This window comes from Stegostoma tigrinum, chromosome 4 (genome assembly GCF_030684315.1).
Source record: "Stegostoma tigrinum isolate sSteTig4 chromosome 4, sSteTig4.hap1, whole genome shotgun sequence".
Lineage (NCBI taxonomy): Eukaryota > Metazoa > Chordata > Chondrichthyes > Orectolobiformes > Stegostomatidae > Stegostoma > Stegostoma tigrinum.
In genome coordinates this window covers 101,521,961-101,541,905 of record NC_081357.1, presented here as the reverse complement: position 1 = coordinate 101,541,905, position 19,945 = coordinate 101,521,961, and the positions used below count along the sequence as shown (strand labels likewise).

Sequence of the window (19,945 nt, the reverse complement as noted above, 5' to 3'; positions counted from 1 at the left end):
ATCGTACCATTTTCTGAAGTGACAGTCTCACAAGGCAGTGCTTTGCACCTTACACGGTCAATCCTGCATTAAGCATCACAGGTGTGGCTCGGACCCTGATCCAGCATCTAAGTCTGTGCTATAAGTCTCAGAGGAAGTTAGCGGGTTGAGAAGGTACATGATTTGTTGATCTCTCTTCTTAGCCAGTTGAGCTTTCTGTTTCTGTTCTGCTCACCCAAACTCCTGCTCTTCAATGCAGTCATTCTCCAAAGGTCATGGCAGTCAGTAATATCTTTCTCTGCTCTCAGAATGCACTCTCTTTGTATTTAACTTGTAAGTGCCCTTGTATGATGGTTTGTACAGCCAGGAGATTATGACCCAATGGGTCACACAGAAAGAAGGACAAAGTGTTTCTTACGGCAGCTTGCATGTGTCAAGACAAGTTTGCTTAAAAACCCAAAAAATGGGTCACGTGGAGCCTCTAAAGTGTTGCAGAGTACATTAACGTCTGCAATTAAAGCTTCCAGTCCCCATTAAAGCAACTGGCTCTTTGCAAATGTAACATTGTTGCTGCTGTGACCAGTGCCTTTTCCAAAACATTCAAGATATAGATGCCGAACTGATTTTAAAATTTAATATTCTGCATAACAACATTGATCCTGTACAATGCATCTTAACAAGATCATCCAAACTAATGCATACTGCAATCGTTTAGTAATGAGCATACACTGATGGAATTGGCATACTTTAAGATTTTGAGTTGGTGACCACTCCCTGCTAAAAGATGTTAACGATACATTTGAGACAGCAAAAGTGGAAGCTATTCATCTCTTTCTCTTGTCTAGCATATGTTGACTAGCCCTCACCACTTTAGAACAGCACGCTGAGCTGTTCTGTGTCAGATTTTGTGAAGCAGCAGCAAACTAAATGCATGTGCTGATTTCAGCATCAAGTGGACAGATTACTGGTGATTATGCAGCCTAGCTATGCAAAGTTAACAACTTCCCATGTAACACTGTCAATGTTAATAGATGGTATATGGCAATATCTGGATATAACACTGGCCTTTCTGATGTTGGTGGTCAAAGTAATGCCTTATAAGCTTGAGAGAATTTGTTCATTTGCTGCTGCAGGGCCTTGATATGTATAAACTATCCTGGTCAGACTGCTGATTGCCTCTGTTCATTCTTCCAGAGCAGATCTTAAAACAATTCAGGAATATGAAGTCCTCCTTCTGCACAACCTCCCAGTGCCTTCAATTATATGTGCACATTTACCTATCAGTATTGCTTTAGTTCACTGCACTTCCAAATTTTGTTACACCTGAAAATTTTAAGAAACCGGTACAATGTCAAGTTTAAGGCACTTCTCATGGATAATCCTGGGATGCCATGCATCTCATCTAAAAAGCAAACAACAATTCACCACTGTCTCAGTACAATGGATCAAGCAGGCAATTTGAGTTATGCTGTGAAGATAAAAGGAGTTTAAGACACACCTGTCCTGCATTGCAAAATGACCACCATCACACCAGCAGTTCACTTGTATTCTTGGTGTACCAAATCAACTCCTGTTTCTTGGAGAGGTTGTGAGGATTAAGCAACTAACATTTTTATAACAACTAAAATACAATTGAAGAAAACAACTTCCTGAAATTTTAGCAATCGGCATCTTATTGTCTGGGCTTCAATCAGCTCTCTTTAAAGCTGCAAGTTAATATGACATCCAAGTTAACAAAGTGACATTAAAAACAAGCTGTTGAGAAAACAGGATGCCATTTCCAGCTGTGAAATACAGTTTTACTTTTATTTGCTATTCATGCAGAATTGCACAGCTGCCCTTGACGTGCCTTAACTACCTTAAAGCCACTTGGCAATCGTAAGCCTAAGCTACAAATAATGCCGAGTGCTTTTTAATAGAAGAGACATCCTTACCATCTTGTAGATACATAATCTGTGTACGGTGGACGAGATCGAATTTCACGAGCTAGACCAAAATCAGCTATTTTTATTAGTTCTGGTCCCATACAAAGGAGGTTTTCTGGTTTCATGTCACGATGAAAAAATCCTGGAACAAAATGTGCGAACATAATAGATAAGAAAAGAATAGATAAGTAGCAACGTAATATTTTCTCCCCTAACCCAGACTTGTTACTATGAATTACCACCCTATAAACCATCATCCTAAGTCTGCCTCTTTCCCCATTCCTCCTCACTTCCCCTTCTATTCCGTTCTCTCCCAGATGCCCCAATCTCACTGTCATCTCCTTCCATGCCCCTTCACATTTTGCCCCAAAGCTGTACCCCAAACTTCACTTTCCCTGCTGCCCCCTCATTCTCTATCCCCCACCTCTGTGAACAAGCGCAGGTTTCAACATGCAAATTCAGCTCATGCAGACACAGAAAGAATTGGCTTAAAGGTAAAGAGGTGGCATCAATGAGATGAATCATAATTTTCTCCCTCCAAAATCAGATCTAACAAACTGGGCTCAGCAACGGCCAGCTGAATCTCATTAAGATGCAGACTCTTTACCCCATTAACATTTGTTGTGTTCTAATATTTTTGAGTTCCTACAGCATGCATCTGCTCTAACAATATTGAACACCTACCATGTTTGTGGATAAAAGCTAGTCCTTGAAGGATCTGGTACATGATGTTTCGAATGGATGATTCAGGAAAGAGTCTGTTTCTGTAAATAAGAATCAATTATTAATTTCAAAAATCACAATAAAAGCTTTCCACTAATAACAATGGTTATTGACTTGGAACATGGCAAAACTTCTAATCTACTTTGGCATGTAGAACCACCCCTGAATTCAGTTATCAAATGTACAGGTCATACATCTCAAGTCTCATCACTGACAAGCGAAAGCCAAGCATTCAGAAAAAGAAGATGGGGCAATCCAGGCATACCATGTTCCCATTCCCCAAAAACCATGCGCCCTACTTGTGAGGGAAAACATAGGTTGTGCATTAGATTCTTCAGTCATTCAAGAACTAGTCTTTACTGTAGAAACAAGTCATCCTCAAACACAAGACAATCACTTTTCAAGTTAAGAAACCAGACTAGGTAGTTATCAGCAAATTGTACACTGCCTTTTCCTGCTTCTCCAACCCTCAGTAACAATTTAAAAAGATCCCCATGAACATTTTGTGTGATAACTTTGATAGGAGAACATTCCACATGGGTAACACATACACTGAAATTTTGTTCCAGAATTTCTCACCAGACATTGAGGGTTAGCACTGAAATTTCCTGTATTGGATGGATTTGAGTATGCCCTGAACATGTCTTCATCCACCTGGTATTTATGCGAACACAGGTCGTCGCAGGGATCAAAGAACAGCCAAGACATGGGTGGAACAAATCACTATCACAGTGTTCTTGTCTTTTGAAAAGTTAGAATCAACATATATTTGGACTGTAGGTCAAGCTTTAAACAATTAGACATATTTTCAAAGAAAACTAAAATTTTCAACACAAACAGGAAATCGTGTCCAAAATGCTCTCAATTGAACTTGTTAGGTTACAATTCAAGTTTGAATAGATTCATGTTCAAAATGACAAACCTAAAATCTTCAATCTTACAGTGCAATCAGAAAGCATAACAGAATACACCAGTTTATTTCTTCTTCATTCCATTGAAACATGCCTCTTGTTATATTCAAGGATGATAACCTTATGCAATTAATTCATAACATTTAAATGGGTTTAATCACCAAAATAAACATTTCAAGCGTATCCAATACTCCACTGAAGTTACTTCTAAAAAAAATTCTGAATCATTTAACAGTTTAGTTGGTGCACATTAGTCTTCTTACTAAAATATTTTTGCTATTAAAAATAAAACATGCCTACTAGTGCCCATGTTAACAAAACAACAATCAGAAAAGTATTCTTATACTAGCTCATTTGACAAAATCTCACAGTTTAGACCTTGTAGTGCAGCCAGTTATGACAGGAACTGATCAACTGAATCGAATAAGCAGATGATGAAGGGTCTAGGCCCGAAACGTCAGCTTGTGTGCTCCTGAGATGCTGCTTGGCCTGCTGTGTTCATCCAGCCTCACATTTTATTATCTTCGAATAAGCAGAAGAACTGGATTCGGATAGACTGCACTCTTTATACAATTCAAAAGACTGATTCTAAATTTCTTTTGAAGGGAAATTAAAAATGTGTATGCATGGGACTGACAGCTATGTGCCTACACAAATACAATTGCTGTAAATGAATTGCTAGCATTCCAAATTTGATTGAATGAACTGATTGGACAAACATCAAATTTGAACCAATCCATAAGGGCATCTCAGAGGTTCTTAAAAGAAAAGCATTAAGAATTGCACTTACTAAAACTATTTTTAAATTCTCTACCAAATCCTCATTATATGCAGAGGATATAGGCAGGACCTCCAACAAATAAAAAAAGATAGATACCACTACTGTTTAAATCTCCAACCTATCACAAAGGAGCACAAAATTATACACAACAAGTGGATGGGAAAGAAAAAGGCTGGGTCTGGCAATGACCTCACAAATATGTGGATTCACATATTCAATCCATGGATATACAGAAGAACGTGTACATCAGCAACCCACAGCTGCACATAATAACTACATAGTTATCCAGACAGTGGAAAATTTACTCTAGCTACAATAAATTCAGCTAATCATAATTAATTTTAACATAATCCACTGACAAACAAGGTAGAAAATCCACTGCAGCTAAAAATGTTTAATGGGTGCATATCAACCACTTTTTTAACCAAGTTCTTTTTGGATTAAAGCATAAAACACGCCTATACCAGCTGTATGCCTGGCTATTTTCTAATCAATTCTGGATATTTTCTAATTATTATACACCTTGGGAAGGTGAGATTTGATCTTTGGACTCCTGGCTCAGAAACATTGCCCTATGCCGCAAGAGCTTAATAAACGTACATTCTGTACTTTCATTTTTTAAAATCAAGAAAGGTCACTCTTTGTTCTTGGATATAGTGACGAAGTGGGCAAGATACTTTATAGTTCATAAGTGGTTTTAAAAAAAAATTTGGAGTATCCATTCTGTTACACTGGATTCCTTCTTAAAAATCCATAGTCATCTGGCCCTAAGTTTTAAGTGCCGTATTTGCCTATTTACTGTAATCAGAAATTGTTTGCAAATATCTTAAGCTCGGTCACTAAGAGTTGAGAAAATTTCAAATGTGTGGAATTCCATTGGTTCAATTGGTGAGACAAAAATAAAAACAAAATTCTTAGACATGCAGCTTATGTTCCTGGTGATCTCCTGGTTAGGTTTCTGCACTCTCACTGCACAAACCTGGGAAACAAACCTTGGCATAGTTACTTATGAGATAAACCAGCATGTTTATGACTTGTTGTTCACCAGTAGAGTTGAGACTTCTCAAATTCATTTTACATGTTAGACCTGGAGCAAACCATTTTCTTTTGGAGAAGTGACTAAGAAGGTCAAAGGCGGCAGAGGGATAGACATTGCTTGTATGGACTTCGCAAGGCGTTCAACAAGGTTCGACAAGGTAGACTGGTTAGCAAGGTTAGATCACATGGAATACAGGGGGAGCTAGCCACAGGGATACAAAATTGCCCCAAAGATAAGAGACAGAGGCGTGGTGGTGGAGTGTTATTTGTTGGCCAGTGATGTGCTGCAAGGATCCGTGCTGGGTCCACTTTTTTTCATCATTTAAATTAATGATTTGGATTTGATATTATCATTTATATAAATGTGCATATAGGTGGTATGGCTAATAAGTTTGCAAGTGACATGAAAACTGGTGGTGCAATGAACAGTGAAAGAGGTTATCTCAGAGTATAACAGTACTTTGCTCAGATGGGCCAATGAGCCAAGGAGGGGCAGGTGGAGTTCAATTTCATTAAATGTGAGGTTTACATTTTGTTAAGGCAAATCAGGAAAGTACTTGTATAGTTAATAGTAGGACCGTGGGAAGTGTTGATGACAAAGACAGCTGAGGGTACAGGTGCACGATTCCTTGAAAGTGGAGTTGCAGGTAGATACGGTGATAAAGGCGGCATTTGGCATGTTTGCTTTCATGGGTCTATGCTCTGAGTGTTGGAGTTGGATGTCATGTCGCAGCTGTACAGGACATTGGTGAGGCCACTTATAGAATACTTCATTCAATTCCAGTCTCCCTGATATAGGAAAGATGTTGATAAACTTGAAACGGTTCAGATTTAGAATTTACAAAGGTGTTGCTGGGATTGGAGGGTATGAGCTGAATAGGCTGGAGCTTTTATCCCCTAAAGCAGAGGCCGAAGGGTGACCTTATATGGCTTATAAAATCACAAGAGGCATGGATAGGGTGAATAGCCAAGCTTTTTCCCCCCAGGGTAGGGGAGTCCAAAACTAGACGGCTTAAGTTTAAAGGTGAGATGGAAAGATTTAAAAAGGGATCTGAGGAGCAACCTTTCCACACAGAGGGTAATACATGTGTGAAATGAACTGCCATACAAGATGGGTACAATTACAATATCTAAGAGGCTTCTTGATGAATAAGGGTTGAGGGACATGGGCCAGGTGCTAGTAAATGGGTCTAGATCAGTTTAGGATATTTGGCTGGCATGGTCAAATTGTACCGAACAGTCAGTTTCCTGCCATGTAACTGTATGACTCCATAATACAACCTTGTTGTTGAGTGGAATTAAAGCGTTTGGTTTTGATACACAAGGTTCACCAATCCAATATGCATTAACCATATTAACAGGTTTCAAACAACTTCATTTCCAATGAACAGTACCAATTTTAGTAGTAAGTATAAATTACTAAAGACCAGTCTTACCTGTCTTTCATCAGCTGATAGAGATTTTCCTTCATATATTCGAAAACAAAATAGAGGTGATCATTTTCTCGCACAACTTCTTTCAGTTTGATTACGTTCGCATGGTTTAATTTCTTCAGTGACTAGAATAAGAAGCGACTCAAACTTAATTAATGTTTAAATTCTTGGGACAGGATAGCAATCCACCAGAATGTAAATGAGAAGCTAAGAGGGAGGTGAGAAGATAGCGACCTGAGCAGGTTGGTAACATGAGATTGATAAATTCTTGATCTCGCAAGGAATTAAGGGCTACAAGGAAAGTGCAGGTATGGGGAGTTGAAATGCCCATCAGCCATGATTAAATGGCAGAGTGGACTCTATGGGCCGAATGGCCTTACTTCCACCCCTCGGTCTTATGGTCTTATGAAGTTTTTGTCAACCTTGATGAAGCAGCTTTATTTATAAAATCCTGAGCAGATTCCCAAACAAAAAAGTGACGAGACTGAGGGTCATGTTGTACAACAGAAGCAGAAATCATCAACAGGAGACAGTTGCCAGAGATCAATGAAGATAGCTCAACTAAATGAGTTAGTGATGCTCTGGTTGTGATTGGGCAGAAGAAAAAAACCTGCAATGACTGCTCTACTTTCAAAAGCATATACTTAACAAAGGAGTATTAATGTAACTTTTCATGCAAAGCAAGTGGCTTCCCTGTTAAACAAGTAAAGTGATCCAAAGGAGAAAATGTTTGATTGTAATAGTCTCAAACAGAATAAAATCTGAAGGTAAAACAAACATTAATTGAAATTACCTTGACTTCTCTGAGGTTCATACATTCATCCCAAGAATAGAACTTCCTCTTCATTCTATGTAAAAAAAAGTAACCAATGTTGCTAATTTGTTTAACAAAAGGGAAACTAACATGTTTAGTTGAAGAGAAAGCATTGTTCACACATACACCATTTAATAAAAGATAATAAAATGTGAGGCTGGATGAACACAGCAGGCCCAGCAGCATCTCCAGAGCACAAAAGCTGACGTTTCGGGCCTAGACCCTTCATCAGAGAGGGGGATGGGGTGAGGGTTCTGGAATAAATAGGGAGAGAGGGGGAGGCGGACTGAAGATGGAGAGAAAAGAAGATAGGTGGAGAGGAGAGTATAGGTGGGGAGGTAGGGAGGGGATAGGTCAGTCCAGGGAAGACGGACAGGTCAAGGAGGTGGGATGAGGTTAGTAGGTAGGAGATGGAGGTGCGGCTTGGGGTGGGAGGAAGGGATGGGTGAGAGGAAGAACAGGTTAGGGAGGCAGAAACAGGTTGGACTGGTTTTGGGATGAGTGGGTGGAGGGGAAGAGCTGGGCTCGTTGTGTGGTGCAGTGGGGGGAGGGGACAAACTGGGCTGGTTTTGGGATGCGGTGGGGGAAGGGGAGATTTTGAAGCTGGTGAAGTCCACATTGATACCATTGGGCTGCAGGATTCCCAAGCGGAATATTTCACCATGGACGTCCAGTCCCTAAAAAAAAAGAAAGAGCAACTCATATTCCGCTTGGGAACCCTGCAGCCCAATGGTATCAATGTGGACTTCACCAGCTTCAAAATCTCCCCTTCCCCCACCGCATCCCAAAACCAGCCCAGTTCGTCCCCTCCACCCACTGCATCCCAAAACCAGTCCAACCTGTCTCTGCCTCCCTAACCTGTTCTTCCTCTCACCCATCCCTTCCTCCCACCCCAAGCCGCACCTCCATCTCCTACCTACTAACCTCATCCCACCTCCTTGACCTGTCCGTCTTCCCTGGACTGACCTATCCCCTCCCTACCCCCCTACATATACTCTCCTCTCCACCTATCTTCTTTTCTCTCCAACTTCGGTCCGCCTCCCCCTCTCTCCCTATTTATTCCAGAACCCTCACCCCATCCCCCTCTCTGATGAAGGTTCTAGGCCCGAAACGTCAGCTTTTGTGCTCCCGAGATGCTGCTGGGCCTGTGTTCATCCAGCCTCACATTTTATTATCTTGGATTCCCCAGCATCTGCAGTTCCCATTATCACTGACACCATTTAATAAAGGCTAGGTACAGAATGCATTATGAAAAGAAATTCATAGCACGTCATAGTCTGGTATGTTATAAACTTTCAGTTAATAATTTTAAATTTGACAGATTTTACAGATTTGGACAGATTATTAAAGATGCCACTGCAAATCACATAACCTTGGGTGTTTTGAAATGTAAACATCCTAAGCAAGTTACCTAATTAAATGTAGAAATTCATAACCATTCAGGAAATTCATACATATCATTAAGAATGAATTATCCACAAAACAAACACAGAATTCCACTAAGCCTAACTGTCTCAACACACAAAAGGAAGGATTGAAACTCAATATGTCTAATTGTCTTCCATTGTACAGTAGTTTCTCATTCAATGTAGGCTGGATGAATCTCAAAAGGTGCCAAACAATACCACAAGATGATTGAAATCAATATTTACATGAGCCAGGTTGAGAAAAAAGGTCTGAACTTGGAGAAGTCACACAATGAGGGAAAATAAGAAGACAGCTGACAGTAGAGAATTCCACCGTAAGCCTTCAAACAAGTAATCTAAGCAGCCCAAGAAATAAACAGCAAAACCTTGAAAATAGGGCATTCAAACAATGAAAGGAATTTCCCCCACTTGTTCCAACTTTAAGTTCAACCAAAAACCAACCTCCTCAAAATTCAACTGCAAGAAATATATGTTACTGCAAAACTTTTTGCTTTAGAACCCTACCATTCAAAATTGATGTTTTTGATGCAAGACATGACCATTAACACTTTTACAAACATAAGAGGGAATAGATTTAAGAAGAGAAAGATTTAAAAGGGTCCTCAGGGGCAACGTTTTCACACAGAGGGACGCGCATATTTGGAACGAACTGTCAGAAGAAGTGTTAGAGGCAGGTACAACATTTGAAAGATATTTGGACATGCACATGAACATGAATAGGAAAGTTGAGAGGGATTTGGGCCAAGCCCATACCAGGAGTAGTTCAGTTTAGAAAATCTGATCAGTATGTTTCAGTGCTATATGACTCTATGTGCCTAATTGATGCGTGAGTGTGAAAGCAGTCACGCTTAAAAATCCAGTGAAAGGGTGTGGTAACAAGTAATAAAATTCACATAAAAATGAAACACTGAACACATTGAAACTAGAACGACGTATTGGAAAAATTCAACACCTCTGGCAGCATCCGGGGAGACAGAAGTAGAGTTGATGCTTCAAGTCTGAAAGGACTCTATTGAACATGAAATGTTACTTCTGTTTCCTCCTCCACAGATGCTGCCAGACCTAGTTAGCTTCTCGAACATTTGATTATAGAAAAGAAAAACTCAAAAAGGTTGTTGAAATTTAATTAGGTCACACTCCCTCTCAGGTCAAGAAAACAAGCACCTTTTAGACAAAGAGGCCGACAAAGGCTGGGGAAAAAGGAACACACAAATTCTGTCTATGGCAAACACTTTAATCATTTAAGAAGAAGAACAAGATAAATCCCCAATAACTCTTTGGAAGTTATGAACTTCCTGGGTACTCCCATTAGCTGTACATTCTTGGAGAACTGCTATGGGCTAATATCCTTTTAGGTACATGGTAATAATTAATTGACAGCCCAAATATGTGTTTTTGAAGTCAATATCAGAAGTCAGAGAACAATCAAACTCATATCAAGCCAATGTTTTCTACAGCGGAAGGTTGAAAAGCTGTAACTGAATATTCCCCTTTCTTTAGTTGCCTCCACGACTCAAAAAGGATCATGTTTTAATCTTGGTGGATGTTTAGATAAAAAGGGAGAAATGTTGGAAGAACGAACACCACCCTGATTTCAGCTTAACATTTTAGCTCAAAACTGTCTTTTAACGCAGTTTTAGAGTTTGACATGTTGGTATCATAAATAGGAACTTCTGATCAATATAACGATTTATATAATTATGGCTGTACAGACAAGGGACAAGTATAATTCTGGGCCACTACTACCCTCTATTGGCTGCCTGAAGAATGGAAAATCTCCAACTCCAAGAATGTAACTGCATTATAATTACAACAATATTTAAAAACATTGCCATTTAACAGTGCAGGGATACAGCAAATGCAATCTGGACATAATGTTAAAGGAAGACTTGTCATTCAGATTTTATCCCCAATTAATACAGCCTTCAAATATATACCAATAGGAGCAGGAAACCACTTTACTAGGGAGTACAATTTGCAGTACATTGTAGCCACTTTAAGTGAATCATGTTGATTAAGTAGACTTTGAAAACTAGCCAATATATTGGAATACGTACAGCAATAAAAAAGTCAGAGACAGTAGGAACTGCAGATGCTGGAGAATGAGACAACAAGGTGTACAGCTGGATGAACACAGCAAACCAAGCAGCATCAGAGGAGCAGGAAGGCCGACGTTTCAGACCTAGACCCTTCTTCAGAATTTCTGAAGGCGGCTCTAGGCCCGAAAAGTCAGCCTTCCAGTTCCTCTGATGCTGCTTGGTTTGCTGTGTTCATCCAGCTCTACACCTTGTTATCTTAAAAAGAAGTCACTTACTTTTTAATGGCAACTAGCTCTCCTGAATCTATACTTCTTCCCATGAGAACGGAGCCATATGTTCCATCTCCAAGTTGCTTCATAGTGGTGTAACGATTCATGCCAATGCAGACTCTTTGTACTCACAGCAGAGTTTGAAATGTACCCAAGGTTCCTCACTTAGCAGTAAGAAATTATTTCGACAAATTCTTCTGTTAGTGCAGTAACATGTTATGTAGCCATTCACATTGAGGTCTATATCAATTACGAAAGGCATATTTTGGAGATGATTTTACCTGTACATGGATTGAAAAAAAATTTAAGAAATAAAATAAATTTAAACAAACATATTCTACTGGCCATCACAAAATCTCTGCACAGTTGAACATTTCTTAACTTTAAGGACATTTGCGATAATATTCCTGTGAAATCAACTGCAGGAAAAGAGGTCTTGTCGGGGCACAACCATTTGGACACAACATTAAACCATAGTCTGGTCTGCCCATTCAACTAAGCTTATAAGATATATTTACCTGTGCAACTCTGGCCAACATTCTTATTTCTAACAATTTCAACAAATTCATTGTATCTGAAGTGTTTACATACATTTTGAAACAAATGACAGAGTTTCATTTACGTAGCTGTTTCTTTAAAAACTAACCTCAAGGATTAAAAAAGGAACAAAACTGCAAATTATGAACCTTGGCTTTCCACAGTCACTTTAAAGAAATCCAAAGAATAAAGAGACTAAAGGCAAGATGTAATTTGAGATTGGGTACATTAACACAACCACTCCTGGAATTTGCATCTTATACCATTCCATTTCTTCCACAAACACTTCCCTGTTCTTTCATGAACAAAAGGCACTTGTTGTGAACTTGTCACTGTTTTTCCTCCATTATTTCATCTAACATTTGAGTTACCACTCCTTACCTCTTTCCTGCCTTGAGATCTCCTTCCCTTCATCCACACAAGAAGCATTTAACGTAATTTTCAAATATTAAAAGATGTGATGGTTAGGTCTGATGGTTAAAGCATGGTTCCAATAATATGAAGGTCACAGGTTCATTGCCTGCCCTTGGCCAATTTGACTGTGCATCTACTTAGTTCTCTATGAAGTGCTTTGGAATTTTACCAAATAAGTTTGAGTCCCAATGTCCAAGATTTCCACCCTTATGTGCGCAGTGACCAAACCAACAGGAATACAGTACATACTAAATATTTCATGTAAAATTATTACATTGCTACATCACATTTCTTTTCTTTTACTACATAAAAAAGTTACTTTATCCTATTGCATAATCCTGCCTTTTAATCTGAACCATATATCCTTCATTGCGCTTTTAAAAAAAATCCATTGAGCTGCTATTACCACTCTCGCAATAACAGTACTGCTCAACTGAATTTTGACTGACTGCCAGGCATTTACGAATAAGTAAATTCATCATTTCTATGTTTTGCTACTGTATTAACAGACACAATACAAAATAGCCTGTGTACAAAATAACCCATAAGTGATTACACTCAGCTTTTGTCAAGATGACCTAAACCTAATCCTCTAAGATATAAGATAGCTTAGCCCATGTGACAGGAGATATTAATCTATTAACACTTTCCCTTAATTTCTTAACATTCCATATTAGACGTGCACCTTGCACTTCCAAACTGTTTTGAAGCCTGGGATTTCAGTATATGATATATGATAGTGGTATGAAGCTTATTTAAACCTGACATGTTAGAAAATCCCAGTTGTAAATCCTCAAAATACTTGAACACAGTTACTCTGCATAGAATTACATCAAAAATTGCTTTACAGGTTGGAGTGTTTCATGTCCAAAAAAACCAAATGGAAATGCCAAATAGAACACTTTATAGGATAATGCATTCCCAATTTTTTTCCAATATTCATGTTCTTACCCATGTCTTCATTACCTTGAACCCTGACCACTCATTCTTGCTGGATACCTGGGTTCTAACCTCTGAAGTCCAACCGATCCAGACTCTAATATTCACTTCATCTCATTATATATCCTGTTCACCCATAACCCACAGAGATAAAAAAGAGAGACTTGTAAATAGTGAAAAATCCTCACGCTTATACAGGAAATAACTGCTGAACATAAACATGCATTAATTGTGTTTGGGGGAATGTTCATCAGTATATTATAGCAATCTTCACTGACCTGTTCTGAATCATTAGTAAAATTACTATTCAAGGAAAAGAGGCTGCATGTTTAACAATGTGGTCCCTGCAGAAAAGTTCAGAGAACGCTGCTATATATAGTTTTACTTCATGATGGAGTTTAGTATCATTTTTACAGCTAATCTTCTGTTCTCAAGGTGCACTATTTTATGTAATTATTTATTTAAAATGTGCTCACGTCATTTCTGACTAGTGTAAATCATGAATGCTTAAAATATAGCTGCCACAAAATTTTGCATTATGAGGTGAGCTTCATTGTTTCCTTTCCATCATATGTGAAACAGCCCACTTGGCAAGAAGAAACTTGCACAATATTTTGTATGTTTTAAATGCTCCTAAAGGTATTCTTCAGGGATCACTCATAGATGTAACTGACGCTTCCCAAATGTGACAGTAAGTACACAGGGATTTGGAATTTTCAGTGGATACAGTGGAAATGGGAGGAACAAAGTTTGTACTCAAACATCAAAAAATGGATACTTATTTCAGGATTTATTTATTATACAAACTAATTGTTCATCCATTCTAGCCAATCTGCATGGCACTGAGTTGAGGCCAAGCTGAGATCAGCCAATGATCATACTGAATGATGAAGGCAGCTCAAGGGACTAAATTGCTTACCTCTTTTGTTCTTTTATGGAAAGAGTCTGGAGGAGCAAGATACTGCTGAGTATCCAATCCTGCCTAAAGTAAATGATTCCAGAGTTTTTAACCCAACATAAAGTTTACGCCACACCTTTTCTTTAGCTTTTCTTGAGAAGGATCCCTAACACCAATCCCAACCTGGCCACATGATTCCAGATTTGCAGATCTCTGCTTTTTCATACTTCAATGAAATTGCGTTTTTTAAGATTAAGGGAAGTAAGTTTCTAGTTTATCTTTACACGCAATTCAACTTTGTGGCTGTTTTTGCTTACGGCTTGCGCACTTTGTTTGTCTTGGTGCCAAATACGTACACTATTATATGCAAGTCACCCAAATGTGCACTCAAAATAACTGCAAGGCATAAATGTGTATGGAAATGAAAAAGTTGCAATCAGAGAAATGCATTTGCACCATTAGTTTTGCAAAAACAGCACTTCACTTTCTGCCTTCCCTATTCAAATACACCAAGTAGCTAAGTTCCTGCATTTGAAATGTAAATATGAAGTGAAGTCACAAGAAGCATAATCAATTCATTTCAAGTCTTAGCATTCCTTTAATGTCATTTCAAAAATTTCACTGGTCAGTTTTTTTCTGCCACTGAAAATTAACACATAGATGAAATTTTATTCCCTCAAAATTTTAGCTGTTGCTCAGGTTTGTTTATTGCCTGCATCATTTGAAACAAACATAGGTTAATCAAGCACAGAAACGTCAAAGCACAATTTCAAGGATTATTCAATCTTGTTCCTTGTAGACTGCTGGGTAATGTGAAGACCAAGAAAAACTACTCTCAATAACGGTACCATGAAAATACCAGGGCTTGTTGTAAGAGCCACTTTTGGTTTATTATTGTCTTCTTTGAGAGACGATCACCTGCCAGCTTTACCTGGACCAGCCTAAAAGAGTCACCTAACCACTGTAATCTGGATGACCTTTAAATATTTTCTGAAATGGGCTGTAAGCCATACAGTTTCATGAAAAAAAAATTTTAAAAAAGGGACTGGCTTGCCATGCCAACGTCAGAGAATCAGTTGATAATGGGAACTGCAGATGCTGGAGAATCCAAGACAACAAAATGTGAGGCTGGATGAACACAACAGGCCAAGCAGCATCTCAGGAGCACAAAAGCTGACGTTTCGGGCCTAGACCTGTCTGATGAAGGGTCTAGGCCCGAAACGTCAGCTTTTGTGCTCCTGAGATGCTGCTTGGCCTGCTGTGTTCATCCAGCCTCACATTTTGTTGTCTCAGAGAATCAGTTCCCTTGATTTGACAGGATAAACCCAAATATTTATGGAAATGCAAATAATTCATTCCTATAATTTTAGTCCCTTTTCAAAATGTAGAGTCTTAATTGAGGAAAAAAATTAGATGATGGTCTTCAAGTGGAATCCTGCACTGTAAATTCACCCCGGTACAACAAATGCACCTAACCCCTAGATTTGTTCATTTCAATTCCTTTGAGCATGTCTAAATTGGAATCCAAGTCATAAATTCTACTCAGTTTATCTAATACAATAATAAGAGGTCACCGGCATACAACCATTGATTAAGTTGGAGGAAACAATGTGAGTACACTAAGTATTTTGTGCTAATTTTTGTTCCAATTGCAAAGCTTCAAGATTCCCACATGATATTTTACTGCAATAAAATAATATATTGGCATTGTTTGGCACCGGAACGTATCCACCATTTCTGACTTCTTTACTCAACAAATGATAAATTTAATGCGCTTCATAAGGTAGTGAAGAGCGAGTTTCAGTTTACTACTTTCATGAATGAACAACGCTGATTACTGACAGGAGGGGGACTTAGAGCTAGGTAAAAGATATTTTAACAAGTTGAGTGAACAAGTGATCAGAAACCAAACATTACCAAGTGCGATCGGAGATTCTGTTCATTCACTAAACACTTGAAACACACCTCACCTTAAAATCTACAGCAATAATTCTAATGCAATCATGTAAGTACATGGATGCAAGGATTTAAAAAAAGCATCTTGATAGGCATGTGTAATTGCTGCACTCTGCACTCGGACTGAAGCAAACCAAACATACACCGTGTCTCACCAAATTCATATGCAGTCTCAAATGAGCACACAGAGTGTATCGCTAGTGTGCCATTCAAGTATCACTGGTGAAGCCATAGCAAATACAACTTATCATTGTTAACAACATCACAAAGATGTGTGATGTGCATAAAATGCACTGATATATGTTGGATTAGACCATATTTTACTAAGTATGTGTACTAATCTACCAACTAAGTGCAATGTGACTTGTTACTGACATTAAACTTGAACAATAATTTATATAATATGCTGCTTTCAAAAACATCAATGCTGTTATTAGTGTGGAATGGGACATCTCTATTGCAATCATGAATGCAATATGTTCAAAATTCCACACTGTCTACATAAGCACAGTGAATTCTGTTCTCTGATCTACACAAAAGGACTACTTAAACAACTGAAAAGCTGACACCTAATTTAAACGTACTGATTCTGTAGTGAATAAACTGTACTAACATTGAAAGAGTCAAATAACTAGCTGCTAGGCAACCTATGGTTTGTTTGAATATTCATGTTTACATTTGGAACTACTGACAAAACACAATGCTGATACTTCTTTTCACATGCAGATATTGAACCAGTAACGTACACAAGCAAGTGTACACTGACTTGTCTTCAAGTGCAAACTACAGCTTTAATATTTATATTTATTGAAAATTAACAATGCACTAGTGTTAGGTGGCTCAATTACTAAAGAACACTACTGTGAACTGTAGAATCATTAGGTCAAATGACCAGCAGTAAGGTAATACAACTTTACGTACCTGTCAATATTAAATACAAGATTTAAATCCACATGCACATCATGATCATTTTCTTGATTTCTGGATCATCTTACATTTTGAAAATAATTTAATTCAGAGAACAGAACCAAGAGATTGTACCATTCAAAAATACCCAGGAGAAACAATTCATGAGGTGCAACACATAATAATCGTTTTCATCAACTTGATAACATGCAGAAGAACATGTCAAAAATCGAGTTAGAAGGCACAATTCAGAGAAAGACTAGGGCCAGTTTTAGAAGTAGGAAAGACACAGAGACAAAGCAGTGGAGAACAAAAAAAATCTAGTGTTTGAGAAGCATAATATTACCACAAGGAAGTAAACAAATCAAGATAAGATGGGAGAAGGTAATTCAGGGATTCTAAAGCAAGATTTCTGTGTCAACTTACTTCAGTGGTCATCTTCAAAAATTCTATATTCTGGAACAGTTCCTGCAGGTTGGAAGGTATCAGATATAACCCCACTATTTAAGAAAGGAGGGAGAGGGGAAACTGGGAACTACAAATCTTTTAAACTAATTAAATGACGCATTAACTGCACACTTGCAAAATAACAGTAGGACTGGACAGAAGCATCTTCACATTATGAGAAGGAACTCATTTTTGGCAAACGTGTTGGGAATGCACTGAGCAGAACAGATGAATGGAGGGTGGGTGGGTGAATGCATCGAAATGGCAAATTTGGATTTAGAGTCATACAGTATAGAGAGAGACCCTTCAGTCCAAATTGCCTATGCCAACCAGGTTTCCTGAGCTGAGCTAGTCCCAAAATAGGTCTGGCCCATATCCCTCTAAAACCTCCCTCCATGCCCAAATATACTTTAAATGTTGTACTTGTACCCACCTCTACTACTTCCTCTGGCAGTTCATTTCATACACATACCACCCTCTGCGAAAAAGTTGCCCCTCAGGACCTTTTAAATTTTTCCCTTCTTACCTTAAACTTATGCTCTGTAATTGCAGATTCCCCTACAGGGCAACCAGAACAGTATTTGGTCAAAAGCCTTGGGCAACTGTCTGCGTGGAATTTGGACATTTCCCCTGTGTCTATGTGGGTTTCCTCCAGGTGCTTCGGTTTCCTCCTACAGTCCAAAAATGTGCAGGTTAGGTGAACTGACTATGCTAAATTGCCCAGTGTCCAGAGAGGTGCAGGCTAGATGGATTAGACATGGGAAATGCAAGGTTAGAGGGATAGGGTGGGGGGTTAAGTTGGGATAGAATGCTCTTTGGAGGGTCGTTATGGACTCAATGGGCTGAATGGCCTGCTTCCACATTGTAGGGATTGTTTTACAAGTCTTTAAAAAAAATGTCACGTACAGCCACAACATGACGTATCAACTCCTACACTCAATGCTCTGACCAATAAAGGTAAATGTGCCAAATGCCTTCTTCACCACCATGTCTACGTGAGATGCCACTTGCAAGGAATTATGTACCTGCACCCTGGGGTCTCTCTGGTCGAAAATACCATTAACTGTATAATTCTTGCCCTGGTTTGTCTTTCCAAAATGCAACACCACACACTTATCTAAAATGAACACCATCTGCCACTCAATGGCCCATTGGTCCAGCTGATCAAGATCTCATTGTACTCTTAGAAACCTTCTTCATGATTCACTATACTACCAATTTTGGTGTCATCCCCAAACTTACTAATCATGATTCCTAAGTTCTACCCAAATCGTTGATATAAATGACAAACAACAGTGGACTCAGCACCAATCCTTGTAGCACACCACTGTTCAAAGACCTCTAGTCCAAACAACAATCCTCTATTGACCCTTCTGTCTCCTACCATCAAGCCAATTTTGTATCCCCGTATCCCACGCAATCTGACCTTACTAACCAGTATACCATGTGGAACCTTGCCGAAGTACATGTAGACGATGTCTCCCACTCTGCCTTCATCTATCTTCTTGGTCAACTCTTCAAAATGTTCAGTCAAATTTGTGTGGCACAATATTCCACGCACAAAGCCATGTCGACTATCCTGAATCAGTTCTTGCCTTTCCAAATGCAAGTAAATTCTCTGTATCAGAGTCCTCTCCACAACTTACGCACCAATGACATCTGGACAACCAGTCTGTATTCCCTGGCTTTTCCATACAGCCTTTCTTAAACAGTGACATAACATTAGCCACCCTCCAGTCTTCTGAATATTTTTATAAGGTTCTACACAGGAGGTTACTAAGCAACAATACAGCACATGGGATTGAGGGTATGTGTTAGACAATACCTGTTAACAGTCCCAAAATGCTCCGAGTACACATGCGCAAAATGTGCACATACAGTTTATCAGTCAGCAACATCATTCCATCCTGCTCACTCATATTTACTTTGTATATTTGGATGTTGACATGCTTTTGTTTTAAACTAACAGAGCATTTCAGCAACGTGCACAGATCTTTCCACATGTGCAATGTGAACATTTTATGGGGCGTCAGGAGACACAGCCTAATAGTTATTTTAATCAACTAGTTCAACATGTTTTGACATAGGACAGGTGGGACTTGAAGCCAGCACTTCTTGCCTTGGGGTAAGCACTTTTCACTGTATGGTAAGAGCTCTAATTTTGAAATAAAAATGTTTACACGTGCCATGATAAACCGCTGGAACAGGTGGAACTTCAGTACAGATCATCTACACCAAAAGTACAGACAGTACCAATGCAACATACGATCCCTCAAGGCTGGCATAGATTGAGAACAGGTTAATGAGCAGAAAACAGTAAGAATAATCGAGTCATGCTCAGGTTGACAGGCTGTGGCTAGTGAGATACTGCAAACTTCAGTGCTTGGGTTGATCATAATCTATAATAATGATTAGAATGTGAAGACCAAATGTAATATTTCCAGAGATAGTAAGAACTGCAGATGTTGAAGAATCTGAGATACCAAGGTGTAGAGTTGGATGAACGCAA

General features: G+C 38.8%; 1 protein-coding gene across 5 annotated transcripts in view; it reads right to left on the bottom strand.

Annotated features, from left to right (window-relative positions):
• LOC125452254 (serine/threonine-protein kinase ICK-like) overlaps window positions 1-19,945 on the bottom strand; it is a 59,194-nt gene that overhangs the window by 37,190 nt on the left and 2,059 nt on the right. For 4 of the 5 annotated variants that reach the window (XR_009445702.1, XR_007247508.2, XM_059645581.1 and 1 more), the window contains exons 2-6: window positions 11,346-11,620; window positions 7,584-7,638; window positions 6,794-6,915; window positions 2,589-2,668; window positions 1,914-2,046 (exon numbers count right to left, since the gene is read on the bottom strand). Coding sequence is in view for 3 of the 5 variants with exons in the window: in XM_059645581.1 (XP_059501564.1) it covers window positions 1,914-2,046; window positions 2,589-2,668; window positions 6,794-6,915; window positions 7,584-7,638; window positions 11,346-11,446 (491 nt within the window). In the remaining 2 variants the exon portion in view is untranslated. Of the gene's footprint in view, window positions 1-1,913; window positions 2,047-2,588; window positions 2,669-6,793; window positions 6,916-7,583; window positions 7,639-11,345; window positions 11,621-17,415; window positions 17,458-19,945 lie in introns of all 5 variants that reach the window. The other variant, XM_048530427.2, reaches the window with a different exon arrangement.